Source organism: Pinus tabuliformis, chromosome 7, assembly GCF_031772625.1.
Source record: "Pinus tabuliformis cultivar Carrire ecotype Pingquan chromosome 7, CPIR1, whole genome shotgun sequence".
NCBI classification, from domain to species: Eukaryota; Viridiplantae; Streptophyta; class Pinopsida; order Pinales; family Pinaceae; genus Pinus; species Pinus tabuliformis.
Window position 1 is genome coordinate 1623128056 of NC_142293.1, and position 22296 is coordinate 1623150351.

General features: G+C 38.6%; 1 protein-coding gene across 1 annotated transcript in view; it reads right to left on the minus strand.

Annotated features, from left to right (window-relative positions):
• Positions 1-22296, minus strand: part of LOC149254450 (tRNA synthetase beta subunit family protein) — a 65432-nt gene that overhangs the window by 28934 nt on the left and 14202 nt on the right. Inside the window, exons 6-11 of the mRNA XM_089460160.1 lie at positions 17821-17887; positions 3466-3507; positions 3242-3283; positions 2865-2941; positions 2529-2655; positions 2066-2233 (exon numbers count right to left, since the gene is read on the minus strand). Coding sequence (XP_089316286.1) covers positions 2066-2233; positions 2529-2655; positions 2865-2941; positions 3242-3283; positions 3466-3507; positions 17821-17887 — 523 coding nt within the window. The remainder of the gene's footprint in view (positions 1-2065; positions 2234-2528; positions 2656-2864; positions 2942-3241; positions 3284-3465; positions 3508-17820; positions 17888-22296) is intronic.

The window sequence follows — 22296 nt, forward strand, 5'->3', positions numbered from 1 at the left end:
CTAAGAGCCACTCATCTTGTACATTTGTCTCCTAGATCGCCTCTTCATTCTTTGAAGTTGACCAAGTAGAATTTTATATTAGTCTATTAATTTACTTCATATTTCTTGCTTTTATATAGGAGTTGCTTTAGCACTCTTGCTCTATGCTAACATCATTGTGCCTAAAACATTCCCATCGACCTACTTCGGTGGTCACTTGTTGGACATTAATACATTTATCTTATCTTATCTAAAGGGCATTCATCCTTTGTGCACTTCTTTTGTCATGTCATGCTCTGGGGCCCTGCTTGTGGGATGTTTTACTCCTTTAGCTTTAGAATGAATGCAAAGGATCAACAATTCCATTTGTCATATTCATAAGCAATGGCTATCCTTTCAGTGGTCCAACAATGCAACACAACACCTCATCATGTGGAGGGTTTGCCTCAAACAATCTGCCCTTACCTTAAAAAGGTGAAATATGCTTCCAAATGTGTGTAAACTTGTTCGTTAGGGTTTCCTCTTATGTTCAGTATGTTTTAGACCTCTCCTAAAGTAGGGTATTCATGCTCTGGTGCTTCCTTCCTCCACAGTCCCAAGTGTAGCAAAGTTGGCCTAGGAACAAGGCTCTCCATCAAACTAATGCTAGAATCCAAGGATCCTTGTTGTGTAATGAGAGAATAAAGGCCCATGAAAATGCCCTTGACTAGAAAACATTTCCTTAGCCTAAAGTGAAGGGGAGAGTTGGTGAGGTGACAGAAACCAACCTTTCATGTTCCATAAAGCTGGCAACCATCTTTGGGACTTTGAGCTAAGATGCCGATTGGTGTAGTAACAAGGGGCATCAAGAAGAACTAATATGGTGGAAGTGGAGAAATCTTCAGAGGAAAGATAATGGGTTGCACTGAGACAATATTAATAGGTGTAAAATTATGTGAATTAGATATGCAAAAGCCTAAAACAACACAATGTATGAAATACTCGTATTAAGCATAATCATCTGCAAAATTAATGATTCCATGTGTAAGATATAGCATTCATCTATCCATAAAATGACCAACTTTAACTTCAGATTTGGACAATATCAAAATTTATAATACAAAGTAATAAGAACATACTCCAAAATGGCAAAATGAAAAAAAATAAGTTACCTGATACCCTGAAAAACAAAAATCTTCCATTTTCTTTATATTTCCCTCACTGCTTTCCAATTTCTTTATATTTCCCTTACTACTTTCCATTTTCATTATATTCCCCTTTTACCATTTTACATGAACATTTTATATTATCATTAATTGTCTCAGAATGTTTGAGAGGGGTTCGAACCTCATTGGACCTCAAACGATGAAAATAGAATCTCACATTCCATCCAAAATTCAGAATTCCAAACACTGAATTGCACCAAACCAAAAACAAGTGCACTAAATCATCAAAAGGCACCAAATGTCTCCCTGCTCTTCTGCCATATGCTACCTGTAACAATAGACACGCCAAAAATAACAGTTCCAACTCCTAAAAAATAGGAGTTCCAGAATACAAAGATCACTCGTCCAGTTACTCAACAGAAGCTCTGATACAGATCCCATTGTGTTGGACGATATCGATCCAACAATTTTGATTTATTACGTGTTTTTAGTAAACAAAATCACAAACCAGTCCAATTACAATCTGAGTCTGAGCAGACTGTCAGCTGGTTCTGAGACCAAGTTTTAAAACATTGGTTTGAACCAATCAAAGACATTTATTTAATCCTATTCTCAATAGGAGGTGACAGAATTGCTTGTTTAAAAAGCTTCCTGTGGCTTTTTACAACTGTAGTCTAAATTCTAAGCCCCTTCACAAATGAGCTACTGTTGCCAGGATCACTCTGAACTTTTAGACCCGCCCATGTAAGTCAGGGTGCAGGTAGTCTTATGGTGAACTAAGAACCATGACACAGATTTCTGGAAGCGTTGCAATAGAATCTTGCCCCTAAATCTAAATTTCTATCTTAAATATTATTCGACTAGTCTATAATACTTGGGTATATTTAACTACATTGAATTGAAAAGACGAGATCAGAAATCATAATTAAAATCATCCTCACCTCATTTTCTTTGAGAGGAACACCAATCGATCTAGAAATGTAAGGTAAATCAATCTCCAAATTCCAAATGGAGAGATCTGGATATATGACTGATTTTTCATCTGGGTTTATGACTTCAACTGGCTCAACCTCAAACTTCGTTTCACAGTACATAGAAAACATTGTCACCTGCACAAATATAAACAGAAACCAAAATTTTGTTACAAACCCAATCTGCAAACATGTCTGTGATATTCTAAGCAAGGCTATTACCTAATTTATCTTTAAGGTTTTTCCTTTTCTCAAGAACATAATTTACTTTCTAACCACTACACAGGCTGGGCTGTGTGGCATACTAGACCACTGACATATGCCATGTATAACACACCAATAGCGGATATTCTTAACAATAATCAGATTCAGAGAAATGTACATTGTATACAGAAGTGGGAACACAATAAATAATAAGATGGCAAATTCTCACCATTGTGTTCAGTACAATTTTTGCTTTAGTTAGGTCCGTTCCTGTGCATTCAATGAAGACATTCTTTGTTTTCAAAGTGATTGCAGAATGTGCACCATTGATAATGGGAGGCAAAGATAATACTGTTCTGCAGCATATAACCACATTTACAAAAGGGAAATGTCAGCACAGCAAAAAGAGTGAAATTGATTCAGAAATTATGCAGTAGAGAAGCCTGCGGACAACATATTTATAAGCTCAGATAGTGCCAAGACTAACATTTATTGACTCACAATGGCTGCACTAGTCTTAGAGCCACACTACATTAAAATGCTTCGATTATAAACCTAAATATACCTTTTGTTATCATAAATCACTGGAAATACTGACGAGTTCTCAATAATGTGTAGGAACTTCTTTAATTTCATATCTGACTGCAAAAAAAATACACGATTATAAGTTAACACAAAAATGGAAAGCAACACACCATACGATAGCCAATATTTACTGAAATATTCCCTCCATTTACTAACTAGACTAGTAAACTTATCTTTGTATCGCTTTGCCCTGTTATCATCTGTGCTGTGCTATAAAATAGTTTTGGCCATCTGATATTACTATTTTCAAATACTAAGCTCACCCAGACAGAACAAGATAGATTGGAAAGAAGGTTTATATAAAATAAATATAACCAGTCTATCATTTTATTGTCAAATACTATTAACCATGTCTACCTTGTAGTATTCCATAAGCTCGTCAGCTCTGAACTCCTTCTCCTGCAGAATAGCGGTAGACACAAACTTAGCAATGTGAAGAGGCAATCATTTGAGACAATAGTTACTTGAAAGTGAAAACTCTAAGATCTTGTACTTGTTCTTTACACTTTTCATTCTATTTTGGATGCTAATATCACGTTAACAAAGTTTTCAGATCAATGAAAGGAAAGAGAGAAAATAACCTGTTTCAATGGAACAAACTTAATTTGAGAAGGTGCCAGTGCCTGCAAAGAAGAAAGATATATAACAAATTTAGTCACATGACATGAGGACACAGGACACAGAAATACAAGTATCTGACATGGGACACTCAACGCCAGAAACAGGACACAGGATATATATATATATATATATATATATCTATATCTATATATATATATATATAGACAGATCCAATTTTAAAGAAAACAAAACATTTACAAAAACACTTGGAATCCTTTCTAATCTCAATTTTACCCTTCACCTGCACAATGAGAAACCATAAGTGCTATTTCCAAACCTCTGAAAGTGAGAAAATATCAATGAAAATTTGTTTTTTCAGAGTCAAACAGGTAAGGCACATTTAGGGCACGTCTGGCAGATGTTTAGCATGTGTCCTATTTTAGGACATGTACCAAACATGTTGGACAGGTATCCTAGCATGTCACATGTCTGACACGCAGGATATGAACAAAATAGAACTACCATCAAACGATTTTGATATTCTGATTTAACAGCTAATGATTTGTGACATAGATATTCAGAATAACAACAATGCAAATCAAAGCTATACAATGGCTGCCAAAAGTTGCAAACAGAAATTGAAGCGATGTGAAGGAATCTAAATTAAGATGAGCAAAACATGAACTAGGAAGCCAATGTATATTTGTAAATAGCATAATGAATTTAAACAACACACAAAGTGATGAACAGAACCTTTTAAATTACGATATACAAAAATGCCAATCCAAATGTGTACCTGGTTGAAAGTTTCACGACCGGAAATTCTATTGCAGCAACTGGAATTAATTTTCGTAACTGTTAATTAATTTAGCAGTTCATTGCTACGGCAGCAACGAATTAATCACACTGCAATCATCACAAATAAAAAATACTGCGGAAGCTAAACTGGAAACTGAGAAGTATTAGGCTACTAGCACACACACACACACAAATATGACACCGTTATTTTTGGACAAAAGTCCCCGGAAAAACCCAACTTGGGAAAATCAGTGCAGCAGCTGAGGGTTTTTATTATTAAGCAGCAGTGAGAAATTTTGAGTACAATCTATGGATGCCCAACTGGCAATCCAATCAGCAAAATAATCTGGCCAAAATATCTGTGAGGCAAATACCTCAACACCACACCTGATCCAGCTCCAACAACTGGCAAAACTAGCTAGTCGTACAGCCTCTGTGCAGTGCTTGCGCAGACCCCAACTTGGTGAACCCCGGAACTGCTGGAAAAAATGATGTACTCGCTGACTCTACCTCTGGAAGGAATTCACTTGGCCTGTTGGAGAATTTCCGGACCAACTGCAACTAAATTACCCTTCCCTTCAGCAAAATGGATCTCCCTCTAAAGCTTTTTGTGTTGGCTTTGCACAACTTCTCTGGGAAACACGGCCCTTCTGTTGTTGACTCTCCAAAACTAGAAGACTTCCTCCGGAATCACTGTCTTTGCCCCTCTCTATCTCTGCTTCCCCTCTTTGGATCTTACTCTTCTAGCAACTGATGCTACTCCCTGGAAAATCAAATTGCCCAAGGAAAATTGATCTCAAGTGTCACAAGTGCGTTCCTCCATCTACCCATCAACTTCTTATAATCTCACTGTGGGACTCGAACGACCAAGATTAAATCCTATGAAACCGGATTCGTCCAAAACAGTCCACGTGTCCGAATACCACGAATCCGACACGATTCGATGGGAATTCGAATCCTAAAATGGGACACCACGTGTCATAACAGGACACCATCGAATCTCGGTCGTGTCCAGATTTTGGGATTCGAATCCCAAAAAAGTGAGGATTTATGAGGTTTGTGAGGGTTTATGAGGTTTGTGAGGGTTTATGGGGGTTTATGAGGTTTGTGAGGGTTTATGCAAATATTTGAATTTTGTATGTACTATGCATGCTATAATGTTACTACCTTTGTAAACAGTAAAACTAACATCTAGATGAAGATCTATGTTTGAAATCAATGAATTTATATCATTAATGAGAATTTGTATAAGAAATATCTAATTTTTAGTATATATATATATATATATATATAACGAATCCTATGTGTCCTGTTCCGGGGGGTCAACGTGTCCGAATTCGACACTCGAATCCCCGTATCCTACGAATCCTGGATCCCTGTGTCAGGTGACTTAGATTAAATCTTAATCAATGGTTGAGAATATTTCCTAGTCGATCCGTGTGAGTTTCTAGATAATACTAATTAATGAACCAAATTTCCTAAGTTTAGACTATGGAAATATTTAAAAAATTGGTTAATATCTAATTGAGACACTTCTAAGTGGAATTTCCAGAAACGATTTTTGATTTATGGAGAAATCCTATGCTTTAGCCTCTCCACAAAGTCTCGAGACTAGAACACCTCTTATGCTACAAAAAACTAACACTCCCTCTTAGCGAGGAAGGTGTTCTAGTGTTAAACTGCTCCAACACCCTATCTTTGAATGGCCTCTAGAATCTGAAACTGGACCAAAAATCTCTCGCTTTCACCTGCTCAGTTGCTAAACCTGTTATTCGCACTCCCTTCTGGAGTGAGAAAATTTGCTTGCAGCAACTATTGACTGCAAATGGAAATATGGATTTCTAGGCTAGAAACCTTCTGAGAGGAATTTCCCTTTGTGTGTGCACTTTCTGTTCCACCCGACGCTAATTCTGCTACTGCAAATTGCTGCAAAAACCTCTTGCACCCAAACAAGGAATCTGCTCAACAAAACTACTGAGTTGTTGCTCCCTCTACCTGTTGGAATCACTCAATCTGGAAAGCCGAATTTTTCTGCAGCCCTGCACTGAAAATATCAAACTGCTCAAGCAATTCGCACTGCCTTGCTTCTGCGTAACCCCCAGAAATCCGTCCTGTTGCTCTAACAACTGGAAAAACTAGCTAGTCGTACAACCTCTGCGTGAGCCTCTGCGCAGACCCAATTCGTTGAGCGCCAGAACTACTGAAAAAATGACATCCCGGCTAACTCTGCCTCTGGAAGGAATTCACATGGCCTCCTGGAGAATTTCTGGACCAACTGCAACTGAATTACCCTTCCCCTCTCTGTCTCTGCTTCCCCTCTCTGGTTCGAACTATTCCCCCAATTGTTGCTGCTCTCTGGAAAATCAAATTGCCCAAGAAAAATCGATCTCAAGTGTCACAAGTGTGTTCCTCCATCTACCCATCGACTTATTCTTATAATCTCACTGTGGGACTCCAACAGCGAAGATTAAATCTTAACCAATGGCTGAGATTATTTCCTAGTCAATTCGTATGAGTTTTTAGATAATTCTCACATTTCTCAATTAATATTGATTAATTAACCAGATTTCCTAAGTTTAGACTTAGGAAATATTAAAAAATTGATTAATAACCTAATTGAGACACTTCTAGGTGGAATTTCTATAAACGATTTATGGGTTGTGGAGAACTCCTATGCTTTAGCCTCTACACAAAGTCTCGAGACTAGAACACCTTTGGTGATACAAAAAACTAACATCTGGAACTATAAACAATGATGCCTAGAACTTTTCTTAGAAGAAAACTATAGAATAAAACAGATTCTATTTAATTCATTAGATGGAATATAATATAAATGTTCCATTGGTCACATGCCATTAATATAAAGAGGACATTATACAAACGTTCACTACTACCAAATATTATTGGAGTGTTCACACTCATGCCCCACCTTAACATGAGAACAATGTTTCATAAATGATTTTCACTGACAAGATGATTTTAAAAAATATATCTACAAAACTTGATGGCTAGTTGTCTTTTCCTCCAACAAATTTGCAACTCCCGTAAATGCTTTGTAAGGTTGTCATCACCCTTGTTAAGGTAGCATTCTACCTGTGCCATCAAATTCCCTAAAGCTATGCTGCACGAAACTTCTAGGAACCCAGCATTTCAGGGCGTACCCGTACACAAAACTTCGAAACTCAGTCCAAACTCGATTCGACCATCATGTAATCATCTATGAGAGTTAATATAGACTTGGTTTTCCTTCTAAATTGTCATCTATGGATCTTATTCCAATTTTATTTGCAAGATAATGTGTTATTCACTTAATTATAACTTTATATATATATATATATATATACATATATGACATTTTAGTCGGCGTTTCAGCTGACGTTTCCATTTTTGGGAGGTGACGTTTATAAACATACCCGTTTGCGTTTCGTGCAACTTAGCCCTGAAACAACCATCCAAAACGAGCAATGAAACTATTTATACCCCTGTCTGGACACCCAACAAAGTAGACAAAGTTACTTGAAATAGCAAATCATTACCAGCTTTGTCATCATCAAAGACATCCTCATCCTCGTTGCCAATAGCATTGCCAATGAAAGTATTGTTCCTTTCTCCTTCTTTGTTTCACTGAGCCAGACCTTTTACTGTTTTGGGACTAAATTCTTCCTTTGGTCTCCTTGATTTAGGCACATTTATCCCTTTTTTGTGCTAGAGCTCCTATTTCAATGTGTTTGCTTGAATTGTAGACGAGGGTTTAGGTTCACTTCAATCATTTGCAAGCAATGTGTTCATCCAATAGCATAGTTTTAAAAACTGGCCTAGCTAATTGGTTACCGGTCTAACCGGCCAGTTAGCAGGCCCACCGGTTGGAACCGGAGCAAAAACCTGGTTTAGGAGGCTGGATGGCGAGAAATGGGCCCTAACTGGTCCTAACTGGCCGGTTTAGGACAGAACCTGCCGATTCCGCCCTATACTGGCCAATTACCTGCCATGCTTGCAGAGGACCCACATAGCAACTTGTCCAAGGTGGTTTAGGGTTTTTGGAGGGAAAGTAAGGGTCCTTTCCCTCCAAAAACACCCTCTCCAAGCCTTTAAGAGGCCCTTCTCCCTCTCATTTGTCTCACACATCTCATTTGGAGTGTTTGTTTGCTTGGGAGCTTGGAGAGTGTTGAGTTTTTGTTGGAGTAGTGGAACAACAAAGTTTAAGCTAAGTCATCATGCCTCCAAAAGCCAGAGATATTGCATGGGCTCATTGTGATATGATTGATGGCAAAATGACCTGCAAATATTGCCAAAAATCCATTGAAGGAGGGGGTATTAACAAGTTCAAGCAACAATTCGTTGGGATAGGAGGCCATGTAAAGCCATGTGGAACACCAAACGAAATAATAGGGCATATTAGGGCATAATACCTTCAGAGTTTGAGACTCAAGTCACTGAACCAATAAAGAAGTTTGTGACTGCAAAGTTTGGGAGTCGAGACTCAACCAATTGAGTTTGATCATGATGACTCATGAGAAGTTTCAAGTGATAATGTTGATCACGAGTCTTGTAGTAGGCCACTGGCCCCATAGTTTGTAGGCTTTGTTTTTGCACTCTAGAGGCCATTTAGAGCCTCATTGCTTATGTATTTTGTCGATGATATGTATTGCACTTGGTGCCATTTTGATATATTCACCTTTACATGGTATATAAATGAGCAATCTTTGCATGTTTTGTCTCTATTGGCTTGGAATCATGGTTTTAAATCTTGAAAATAATTTTTTCATTAAAAATTAATTATTTAATGTATTTTTCTAAAACCGGTTCATTTAGACCAAACCAATCCCAATTAGACCGGTTCCAGTCAGTAAACCGGTTCATTAGGTGGACCGGTCTAGTCACCGGTTCCAATTTTAAAAACATTTTCCAATAGTGAATATTTAGTCCTCATCCTAGGGTGCGTGCACAACACAAGATTACCTTTGATCATTTAAAGCATACACAAGGCCTATAAAGGCACCAAATTCCATAACTTCACCTTTGTCTTTGAAAATAATGGCAAGAGCTCCTCGTGGACGATGACCCAGTTGTTGGATCTTTCCCTCTATACATCTCCCTCCCATTGTGGTTGTCTGCACTTGAGTTAAGGGTTTTCCATGTTCTAGCATATAGACAAATGTTGCAAATGCTAGCTTCAGGATAAAATTGGCAAGGGTCTTGGAAACCAAAAACCCATAAAAATCGACAAACATCGACAAAATTAAGATAGCACCAAAATATTAATAAAAATCTGCAAACATCGGCTAGGTGAAAAAATCGCGATTTTTTCCCAATAAAATCAGGATGCTTGCAACACTAATCTAGACACCATGCTTTACTTCTTGTTATTTATGTAGGAGACATTTTGGCACTCCTACTTTGTATCAACATCATTGTACTCAATAGTCCCATTGACCAACTTTTGTGGTCATTTCTTGGACATTAATATAATTATCTTATCTCCCTCAAAAATTGTCCAAGGAAGTCTTCTTTATCCAAATGCTCCTCTCTCTATACCCAGATCAAATTATGAGTGATAAATACAAGCATGTATGAGCTAAAAACAAACTAGAAAAGTGCCCTACAAGTCTTTGTTCATAACATGTAATTGCAATTAATCCTCAACTTCTTACAATGATTAATACATCCCTATAATGAGTATTGAACTTAGGACCCATCCTAAGGTAGAAAAAATGACCCTTGTTTGCACTAAAGCATGCGAACTAAGTCATGCAGTTATATCATAAAAATTTATAAAGCATTACCTACACCACAAAGCTTTGCCAATCCAAAAGTTGGTTTTGGGATGCAAGTACCTAGGTTTGTTGTTGTTATCCATGTGATCACTGATGACACAAGCTATATGACAACAATGGCATACCCCTTTGTTGGGATTTCATTCCACATTAATACTTGCCTTATAATTGTGTGTGATGGGTGTGTGTTGTGAATAATACCACATGCCCAACAATTGTGAGAAAGAGAGATGATTTAGTTCGCATGCTTTATGTTGAGAAAAAGATACCAAGGAGGTGTTTCCTAGTAATTTTTGCCTTTGGCCTAGGAAAACACAAGACCCACTTTTTAGTGTGACTTTATGAGTTATTAAAGTCCTGTGACTTTTTAGTCATCTTATGAGGTACAAAAAGTACATGGTACTTTAATATATTAAAGTTAATTAAACCGAATTTACTTAAAAAAGGTACAGTGTACAAAAACAAGTTATAAAATGACTAGGGAGACTCATTAATGAAGGGGGAGACACAAGAAGGTTCAACGGGAGATTAGATATGTTAGTTTTTATAGAATCAAATGTGTTCCAGCCACGAAATTTGGTGGAGAGGCTAAAATGCATGAGATCTCCAAAACCCAGAAATTGTTTCTAGAAATTCCACTTAGAAATGTCACAATTAGATTATTAGCCATTTTTTAAATATTTCTTAAGTCTAAACTTAGCAAATATGGTTAATTAATTAGTACTAATTGAGATAAAGTAAGAATCATCTAGAAACTCACACAGATCAATCCAAAAATGATTTGAGCCATCGATTAAGATTTAATCTTGGCTGTTGGAGTCCCAACAGAAAGATATAAGAAGGGATCAATGTGGTGATGGAGAAAACACCCGTGCAGATACTCAATTGCCCAGGCAGTTAGATTTTCTCAATGGCAGAGATTCAGCAAAAAAGATAGAGCCAAAGGGTGAGTAGAAAGTGGTAAAGGAGGGTTAGCAGCATTCCAAGAGAAAATATTCTAGTTCCAGGAAGAGGCAATAAGAGGAAGGCCGAAATCCCTAGAGATTCTACACAAGCACTGTGCAGAGGGTGACGCAAAAGGCTCAACATGTGGCTAGGGAGGCAATTTTTGTGGCAAAAATTAGTTGTGGAGTGAGAGAAAATTCTCACAATAATTTTGCCAGTATTTTCCTCAGATTAGATTGTTAGTAGAGCATCTAAATTGTTGTACTCAGAATTGTTGTTGAAGAATAATAATAAAACCCTCATCTGTTGCACCGGTTTTCCCACATTGGGTTTTTCCGGGGACAACTGTCCAAAAATAACTGTGTCAAAATTCCTGTGCGCTAGAATTTCTCAGTCTCCAGTATTTTATTTTTCCATTGTGATTTTATGGTGAAAATTGCAGTTGTAATTTTATTCATTGTTTGTCGTAGCAAATAAACTGCATAATTTAATTTATAGTTAGGAAAATAATTTCCAGTTCCTGCAATAGATGAAATTTACACATGGTATCAGAGAGTAAGTGATCAGACGAAAGCTCAGAAGCGAAAGAAAAGAATTTCGCTGCTCAGGAGGAGCAGCAGGCTAAAATTCTCGAGGCAATGCAATTCATTGCCACGCAGGACACGTTGCTTGGGGAAGTTCAATTTTTCAGTGCAGGAGGCAAAAAAAGTTCAAATTTCCCAGATTAGTGATTCTAGCAGGTAGAGGGGGCAGTTGCAGCTCATATTTTTGTTGAGCAAATTCCTGGTTGGACACAGAGGGTTTTGCTACAGGTTGCAAAAGTAGAATCAGTGTCGGGAGGAGAAGAGGAATAGCACACAGTATGTCCATGGATCGATTTGATATTCAGGGAGTTTCAGAGTCGTTTTCCAGATTAGAGGATGAATTTGCTTGCTTATCAAGCTTAACTTCACAGGGTGTCTAGTATATAGACAGTGGAGCTTCAACTCATATGACAAGGGTTAGAGAATATTTCTCTAGCTACAAGGGGGAGCAAATGGACTTCCAGATTACGATGGGAAACAGAACTAAGTGTACTCTAGTAGGGAGAGATACCATCGGTTTTCAAAGAGAGTCAGGAACAACCATCAATGCTAAAATGTACTGCATGTGCCAGGATTGGGTATGAACCTGATTTCAGTATCCCAGTTACAAGATAAGGGATATGATATCCACTTCGTAGGGAAGAGAGTGTTTATTAAACACTCAAGCTGGAAGAAGGTAAGACAGATTGGAGTCCTAAGCAACAGATTGTACAAGTTGCAGCTCGACTCTCCAATGGCACTGATAGGCAGTGATAATAGCAGTGGGAAGGATCTAAATGAGTTATGGCATAGGAGAATGGGACATCTACACCATGGAGCACTCAAGATGCTCAAGGAAACAGTAACAGGGGTTCCAGAACTTGGCACAGAACATGATGATGTGTGCAGAGGATGCGTACTTGGGAAGTATGCTAAGGCAGCATTCCCAAGAAGTGACAGCAAAGCAGATGGCATGTTAGGACTTATACATTCAGATATTTGTGGCTCGATGTCCACTAGAACTCTCAGTGGTGCTGAATACTTCGTCACCTTTATTGATGACCATTCCAGGAAAACCTGGATCTACTTCTTAAAGACCAAAGATGAGGTCTTCGATCGTTTTAAAGAGTTTAAGGCTCTCATGGAGAATGCGACAGGGAAGAAAATCAAGGTGCTTCTCTCAGATAATGATGGAGAATATATTGATAAGGACTTCACATATTTTTGTGCAAAGGAAGGCATCAGAAGAGAATGGACAAATGGAGCGAAAAAAGAGAACCATAGTTGGGCTTGCAAAGGCTATGTTATATGACCAGGATTTTCTCAAGTTTCTATGGGCAGAGGCATGTAACACGGCAGTGTATATTCAAAACAGGACTCCTCATAGAGCATTGGGGAAGAAAACGCCAAAAGGGGTCTTCACAGGGAAGAAGCTAGAAGTTAGTCACTTCAAGATCTTTGGCAGCGTTGCTTATTGCCACGTGCTAGATGAAAAGCGTACCAAATTGGATCAGACTACAAAGAATGGGTTTCTCGTTGGATATAGTGAAACCTCAAAGGGATACAAGATCTACATTCCTAGCAGTAGGAAGATTGTGGTGAGACGAGACGTGAAGTTCATGGAGGACCAAGCTTTCAGGAGATCTCGTGAGATGCCTGCAGGTGATCAGAATCAGTCAGCAAAAGCTCCTTTGTTCCAACAGTAGGGGTAGCCACAGGGGCAACTAGCGAGACCAGTAGGAGGATAGTCACAGGGATCGAGTACAGTGACTAGTACCAATATTTCCTCAAATGCAGGAGATCTGGGGAGTTCTTTGCACACGGAGTAACAGAGGCAAGATGAGGAGGAACTGGTTGAACCTCCCACCACAAGTGGTCGAGCCAGCAGAGAGGTTTGTCAGACATTGAGAGATGCAGAGGAGTTTATTAGAACTCCTAGGACGAGCAAAAGACAACACAGACAGCTTGACAGGTACCAAGCATTGGTGGCTCAGGTTGCAGAACCTTCTAGCTTTCAGGAGGCCGCACAACATCAGGTGTGGGTAGATGCCATGGTAGAAGAGTATAGCTCTATCATGACGAATGATGTTTGGGAGGTGGTGCCAAGGCCTGAAGACAAGTCAATTGTAGGTTCTAGATGGATCTACAAGATCAAGTATGTTGCAGACAGCAGTGTGGAAAAGTATGACACAAAAAGAAGGGATAGATTATGAGGAGACCTTCTCCCTAGTTTCCAGATACACCTCTATCCAATCAATTATATCCCAAGCAGCTCAGATGGGATGGCGGACTCATCAGATGGACGTTGAGACTGAAGAAAGCTCTATACGGACTCAAGCAAGCCCCTAGGGCATGGTATGGTCGGATTGACAGCTACTTGCAGCAGATGGGATTTGTCAACAGTGACGTAGATCCCAGGCTTTACTATTTGATGGTAGAGGGTGAGCCACTCATCCTAGTTTTGTATGTGGATGATCTTTTTCTGACAGGATCATCAGGGCTCATAGAGGACTGCAAGAGGAACCTGGCAGTAGAATTTCACATGAAGGACTTGGGGTTGATGGACTATTTCCTAGGATTGGAAGTGTGGCAGAAAAATGGGGTGATCTTCCTTGGGCAAGGAAGATATGCTACACATATTCCGAAGAGGTTCAAAATGGAGGATTATAGACCCATGTCTACGCCGATGATCACCAACTGGAAGAAGATAGATGCATCAAATGACAAGGATGTATGTTCCCAAAAAGAGCAGGTTGTGTAGATACTCACAAAAGCTCTAGGGAGAGATAAGTTTGTCTATTTTAGAGAACAGATTGGCATGGTGGAGAACTTGTTCCAGTAGCAGGAACAGATTTTCAATTGCAAATGTTGTAGTTGCAACAGCAACAGACGAGAGGGGAGTTGCAGTGCAGATGCAGTGTTGGAAGTAGTATGGCAGTGTCAGCAGCGGCATAGATGCAGCATCAGAGTTGCGCAGTAGTTGGTGGGCAGCAGCAACCAGACATCAGTGGCGTGACAGGGGATGATACAGAGACAGAATGTTGTGACAAGGTGTGCAGCACTAGAACACATTACTCGCCAAAGGGGAGTGTTAGTTTTTGTAGCATCGCATGTATTCTAACCACGAAATTTGGTGGAGAGGCTAGAATAAATGAGATCTCCAAAACCCAAAAATCGTTTCTGGAAATTCCACTTAGAAGTGTCTCAATTAGATTATTAGTTGTTTTTTAAATATTTCTAAGTCTAAAGTTAGCGAACATGGTTAATTAATCAGTACTAATTGAGTTAAGGTGAGAATCATCTAGAAACTCACACGGATCGATCCAAAAATGATTTGATCCATCGATTAAGATTTAATCTTGGTTGTTGGAGTCCCAACAGGAAGATCTAAGAAGGGATCAATGTGGTGATGGAGAAAACACCAGTGCAAATACTCAGTTGCCCAAACAATTTGATTTTTTCAATGGCGAAGATTTTGCAGAAAAGATAGAGTCAGAGGGTGAGTAGCAGGTGGTAGAGGTTAGCAACATTCCAGGAGGAAATATTCCAGTTCCGGGAAGAGGCAGTGAGAGGAAGGCTGAAATCCCCAAAGATTTTGCGCAAGCACTGCGCAAAGGGTGACGCAAAAGGCTCAGCGTGTGCCTAGGGAGGCAATTTCGGTGGCAGAAATTAGCTGTGGGGTGAGAGAAAATTCTCACAATAATTTTTGCCAGTATATTCCTCATATTACATTGCCATTAGAGCATCTAAAGTATTGTACTCATAATTGTTGCTGAAAAATAATAATAAAACCCTCCTCTGTTGCACCGGTTTTCCCACATTGAGTTTTCTGGGGACAACTCTCCAAAAATAATTGTGTCAAGATTCTTATGTGTGTGCTAGAATTTCTTAGTCTCCAGTATTTTATTTTTCCACGGTATTTTTATGGTGAAAGTTGCAATTGTGATTTTATTCATTGTTTGTCGTAGCAAATAAACTGCATAATTTTAATTTACAGTTAGAAGAATAATTTCCAGTTGTTGCAATAGATGAAATTTTCACAGAATCTCCACCATTGATCAATGAGAGCTGAAATCTAATCTCAGCCCTTGATGCTAGGGGCAGGGCTTCTCACCCCTAGTGAGACTAAAAAGGAGGAAAAGACAGAGGAGGCAATTCATTCTTCATGTGCAAGAATTGAGGAAGAGAAGAGCAAGGAGGAGAAGGCAAGGAGGCTGTGATAGCTGACATTTTTCTGAAGCAGAGAGACCATACTTACAGCAAGGAAAAGCCACCAAACAGACCCATGTTTCCAGGCTAGAAAGCAGGCATGCAGACCAAGGTTTAGCAAGCTCTCTCTCTCAGCATGATTTTCAAGGGGCTGAGAGCAGTGTTTCCAGCACACATTTCCAGGCATAAAAAGTGATGAACAGCAGCATGAAAATTGAGGTCTGAGGCACAAATTTTAAGACTGCTACAGCGCCAAAATCAACGCTGAGTAGGCAGTCTGTTAAACAGGCAGTTCGAGGAAAAATTGCTGAAGTCTGACAGCACTGAAATCAAGAGCTGAGCCTGCTGAAGGTGGCCCAAAATTCAAGAGATTAATTGCTGGTTATGTGACACAAAATTCGAGGGAAGAAAGCTGATAGTGGCACACAGTTTGAGGGGCAGAGATTGCTGACAGTGGGACGAGTTTTAGACAATTTCATGGGAGAGATAAGTACCCTTGATGAGTTTTTAATGCTGTAATAAACTCTCTGAGATTAGCAAGTAAAATCCTCCTTCAAACTGGTTTTCCCCTTTGGGGTTTTTCCAGGGCCTGAGATTGACCAAAAATCTAGTGTCCTGAATTTCTGTGCATGCTTGTGTAATTATTTTATCAGCTGAAAGTGAAGGTGAAAAGTAGTGGTAGCCTAGCAGTGTTTCTTTGGCATTTTAGATTCATGTTTAAATGTGAAATGAAACATGGGGTTGGGCATTAAACAATGATGTGCAAAACAAACTGAAACCAAAGGGTCTACAACACATGCAATTTTTCTACATTACAGCACATTAATACTTGCCTAATAATTGTGTGATGGGTGCGTGTTGTGAATAACAGCACATGCATAACAATTGTGAGAGAGAGAGAGAGATGATTTATAAGGCATTACTCACCAAAAAGCTTTTCCAGTATGGAAGCTAGCTTTGGGGTGCAAATCCCCAAGTTGATGTGATAGCATCCTCTAACACTTATGTACTAACATCGTAGGCAATTTCAGTGCCATCAATGGTGGTTCATCTTTCTCTTTCAATTGTTATTGCTACAAGCTATCTTAAAACAATGGCATATCCCTATGTGGTTTATAGCAAATTACCCATGCCAAAATGCCTTGTCAATCCAAAAGGTGGCTTTGTCACTAAGTTCATGTGATAGCATCCTTCTAAAGTACTTCTAGGGAAAGCATTCAATTTGCCAAATTTTCAATTAAAATCCCTAATAATCATCACTCAAAGTACAAAGAACTATAGATACCTTCAATCATTGTAATCCTTGTTCAAGGGTGAATATTTTTCATGCTAGACATGCACTTATATTCATGCCCTAATGAAGGCATTTATGAACAAGTCCTTTGTCTACAAAAGCAGAAGCATCTTGTATATTTAGCTCTTTATGTTGGGCCATTTTGGGTAGTAAGCAATATACCTAGTCATAGATTGGCCATCTCCTTCAAATTGCACCTATATTTGCACCTTCATACTATTGCTTCTTTATCATGGCATTTACATTGGCTAAAAGAAAAAACAAGGGAATGTGGTGCTTCGCATCAGGACTAGTATCATACTCTTGGCAACATCATCTTCAAAATGATTTTTGCAAATGTGAGCAACTCTAATCTAGTTCCTATCTATGTTAAGATAATCAATTATAAAGTTTCGTCTAGATTTTTGTAGGCAATGGCAACATTCTACAAAACTTCATCCACTACACAAAATTGCTTTGATTATGGTCTCCAAATGTCTCCATTTTGGAGACATGACCGAATGTCTCTATTTCGCCTTGTTATGGGCTTCACGTCAATATATCTTACATTAAATTCCTTTTAATGTCTAAATGGTGTGACGTCTTCAGTTTACATGCCTCATTTCATTTATAACATCCCCAAGAGATTCAAGTGATGTCACTAGCTAAGCCCAAAACATAACTTATAAATGTTACATTAGTCACTTGTCTCTAAAATAAAGTCGCCATTATACAACATTTTGCTACTCCCAAATATTATTAAGCATAAATACTCCAACACCGCATACATTGGCATCTAGAAACCATTTTTACCTCATATGTAAAAGGACCTTCCAAGGTGTCCAAGTCATGTGTCCCAATAGCAACCAAAGTCCTCTTCCTACAAAATCCAAAATATATACTCGTTTAGCTTTTGTATACATTCATAGATTAACTAAGAAAAAATATGATACAAACTTGACTACACCACACAAAGGCATCAAACAATTATAATGAAGCTTTTGAAATCAAAGTTACCCATGATATTCATAAATTGTATAACAAAGTCGCCTAACAAAAATACAGCTGTCAATATAAAATATCATTTTAGTCAAACCCAAAGGAAAAGCAAGAACTAATGGATCAAGTACAATGTGAAGGAAACCTTTTCTGTACCACTAAATCTATTTCAAAGTCACTCACAGAATTGACCAAAACCAATGGATAGTGTAAGATATTCAATAAAGGAAACCTTTCACTTAGAGGTGAACTCATCGTACTCCAAGGATCGGGAATAAGGGAGCCAAAGCATAAGGTTCAATAAAAACTAATGGCTACCTCCAAATTTTTAGGGGGCATGTTAATGGGACCAGAATATAATTTTTTTTTAATATAGAAATTATTTACTGAACCTCTAAAATAAAGATGCAAATATCAAATTAGATTCTCAAGCATGGACAATTAAAGATCAATCACAAATATTAACATTTTGAGTTAAAATTAAATGACAATAAAAATCAGATTCATGAATAAAATCATGACACGCATCAATGTCAAGTTCTGCTATTAAAGAGATGATACTTTCTATTTAAATCAAAAATGTAAAAAGAACAATAATATAATACATAATTGTGTGTTTCTTATATATCTGAGAGAATAAAAGATTCTAACATTACATCCTTCATGAATTTGAAAGCAAAGTTTTGTGCATGCCTATCATACCAATCTCAACCACTACTCAAGTCAAATATATTCTGTCAAAAGCACCACTTTTTGTTAATCCTGAGGAAAATTGAATCCAACTAGACAATAAAGCCAAGGAGCCCCCTTCTATGGGAGACCCAAGTTAGATTTTTTGGTGAGATTTCATTTTATGGACAAAATTCAGTCTTCCTGTTCCCTCTTTTCTCTCACCTTTAGATATTAAGAGAGAGAGAGAGGCTTTCTATGGCTCTCATCACCAAAAACTATAACAATAACCCAAGAGATTTAATTAAACAAAAAAATGAAAATTAGTTGAATTACAAATGAAGTCAGAGACATCCCAATTCCAAAACAGAGGATGAGGAAGCTGTCAGTTATTCTAAAGATATGTGGAAAACAAAGAATTTTTCAGCCTTTTGACCTTAAGATGATGTAAATTTGAATTGTGGTTTCTCCATTAGAGTCAAGGGCAATCTTATTATAGGCCTAGATTTAGCCTCCACAATCGAAAAAAGAGATTTATCGAAGGATGAACAAAGCATTAATGTATTCATTCCTAGGGCAAAGCCATCTTACAATTTGGATTTGCCTTGTTTTGTGAGAACCACAGTTCTAAAACTAGTCTTCTAGGGTTTGTTGTCCAATGGGAGGTCAATAGTTGATGGGGAAACAGATAAGTTCATGTCAGTCACCTTTTGTTAGGAGGGACAACCGAGAAGGATCAAATATTAAAGGCATTAGTCCATGGTCACTTGAAATATACTAAATGACAAGTTGCTTCACACTGCAAAAAGGAAAAAAATAGCCTTGGGGAGGATGTTATGATGAGATTTGCAAAAGGGAGACATTGTTCGATGATTCTTTGGATGTCTTATTTTAGATAGGTGACTTTTCTAACAGATTACCGAGTTCTAGTTTTAGGGTTTTGGATATATCCCAAATTACCATATTTTAACCAAAGGTTGGTGGGAATTTGTATATCAAACTAAAGAGGATGCTAACAAGATCTTCAACCTATGGTGGTACTAGGAGATTGTGATTCTCTCTCTGAAATGGCAATCCCTGTATTTCGTTCTACAAGTTAAAAGATGCAATGGTACAACACATCTAGGTCAAGTTGTCAACGCTTCAGTTGGAATTGTGCACTTGGCACCCTTTGAGGGCTACAGGCAATAGTGTGGGTAAATTCTTGAACTTTGATCTAAGTTTCAAGAATCTGGTTAATTGTCCAATGTGCACATATTGGTATAAATAGAATTAAGAGTTTAATCAATTCAAAGGAGATAACTTCAAAGAAATGGAATTACACATAGATGATCAAGTATGTGAATGTCCTTTAGGTGAAAAATGTTGAATTTATGAAAATTTATCATAGCAATATGTGCATAGAAAATGTAGAGTCGAGTGGAGGACAAAGCACCCAATTAGTTCCAAAAATGATATGTTGTGTCTGCTATATGAAGGTCTTGCTCTTAAGGCTCAAAAGTTCCTTTAGAGAAGTCTGATGCTATGGAGATTGAATACCTTAAGTCTTTTAACAAGAAGGCACAACCCTTTCATGATGAATACAATAGTGATGTTATGATTGTAATTTGTGAAGTTCAACAAGGTGTTTTTTATCTCATAGCCCGCACGTTCCAATGCAAACTCCTACAGAATTAAAATTTTGTTCTCAATCACATTGTTTACAGGACATTTTGTCGAAGATGTCTCTTATGGATTTCCTTATCCAGCCCACAAATCTTTATGGTTCAGAGGTTTGGGTACCTTGTTTACTATTGATTTTTGGGTAGCATCAAATGTGCTCTAGCTCTGAAATTTTGTGGAGGGGCTAGAACACATGAGGTCTCCAAGACCCAAAAATCGTTTGGTGAAATTCCACCCGAATTGTATTTTATTAAAATAATTAATATTTTTAATGGGGTTCCTGAGTGCATTTTAGTCAAGTCTCTAGTCGATGTTGGATACAAAAATTACGAAGTCCACGGCTTTCCATCCCCAAACTGATGGCCAAACAAAGGTTGTCAACAGGATGATCGTACACATTATGCACATGTACAAATCAAAGCATCCACACATGTGAGATGAAAGTCTCCCCTATGTCAAACACAGCTACAACAGAGCTCTCCACGGCTCAACAAGAAACAGCCCCTTTCAAGTAGGGTTGGGATTTCAACCATTATGCCCCATTGATGTGGCCATACCATTTGCAGCCACTCAGGTAGATTCGGCTCATATTCAGTCCAAAGCTGAAAGGGCTAACAACTTCATTGAGCGCATTCAACACATTCGCCAGCAGGTCCATGATATATTGGACAGAGCCAATGCTAAGTACAAGCAGCGCCATGATCAGCATCGAGTGTCGCACAAGTTCCAGGTGGGCGACAAAGTTTGGCTACATTTGCAAAAGGAGCGCCTTGCTGGACCCCACCGCAAGCTTCGCCTGCTCCAATATGGGCCATACACCATCACCAAGGTCGTTGGTGACAATGCCTTCGAGCTCAGCATCCCACTGTTCCTTGGTCTGCACCCAGTGTTCAATGTAGATCGCCTTCGACCATACTTTCCACCATTGTTGGACACATTTGACATTCCAGAACAGCTCACACCAATAGAGCTCAACCCGAACTGCATGAACAGACCACAACTGATTAGATCATGAGCACACAAATCAAGAACACTCGCCAACAGAGGATACAGCTATATCGAGTTGTCAAAGCAAGCCAACTCCTTCACCAAGGCAAGTGGTTCACCAGGGACTAGGTTCAACAAAAATTTCCTCACCTCATGGAGGCTCTGCATGCAATGGGGACCATTGCTTCCTAAGGGAGGAGGAATGATTTGGGTGGATATTGGTGGCCACCCGCCTATTCCACCTAGACCCTCCAGTGAGTTTCATTTGTTTCCTTGTTCATTTTAGCATTTACTATTTTTAGCAATTTTTTGGGTCCTGAACTTCCGGAGCAGTTTTGACCCCCTAAACGGTGTTTTTTTGGGGTCCGCGGCAAACCCGTAGCCATAGGTAGTGGCCTACAGCAAAACTTGTAGTACTCATAGAGACCTTTCCAACAAGGTATTGTACACGCTAAACAGAGATAATATGACCAAGTTACGACCCCGGGAAGTTGGCTGCCCAACTAACCCCAACGGGACCCACAAACTCTTGGTGTTACATCTCATTGGGTTATGGTTTTGGTTGTTTAGGGTTTTATCATGTTTTCCAATAATAAATAGGCCCTTTAGCCTCATTGTAACATAATTCTGAGGAATGTAGCCGCCACATCTCTTCTCAAAGATAAGCTACCATCGCCCAAGCTATCTTATTTCCATTCTGTTTGTAAGCATAGTTCAATATTTTTCTATTAATGAAATGAAGTGTCTTTCTACTGCATTTCTATGTTTATAATTATATTTGTAAGTTGTTGCGTTCTTGTTTAAGTTCGGATCACTCTGGTGAGGAAGAGGTCACACTGTCAGTCTTGGTCATCTTGGTGTTGCGTAGCCTTTTTCGCAACACCATCTTCTTGTTCTCATTATTACTCTGATGTAAAGAGACCAAGGACTCCCACAACTAATAAGCAAACTCATCTTAGAGACATGCGGGAA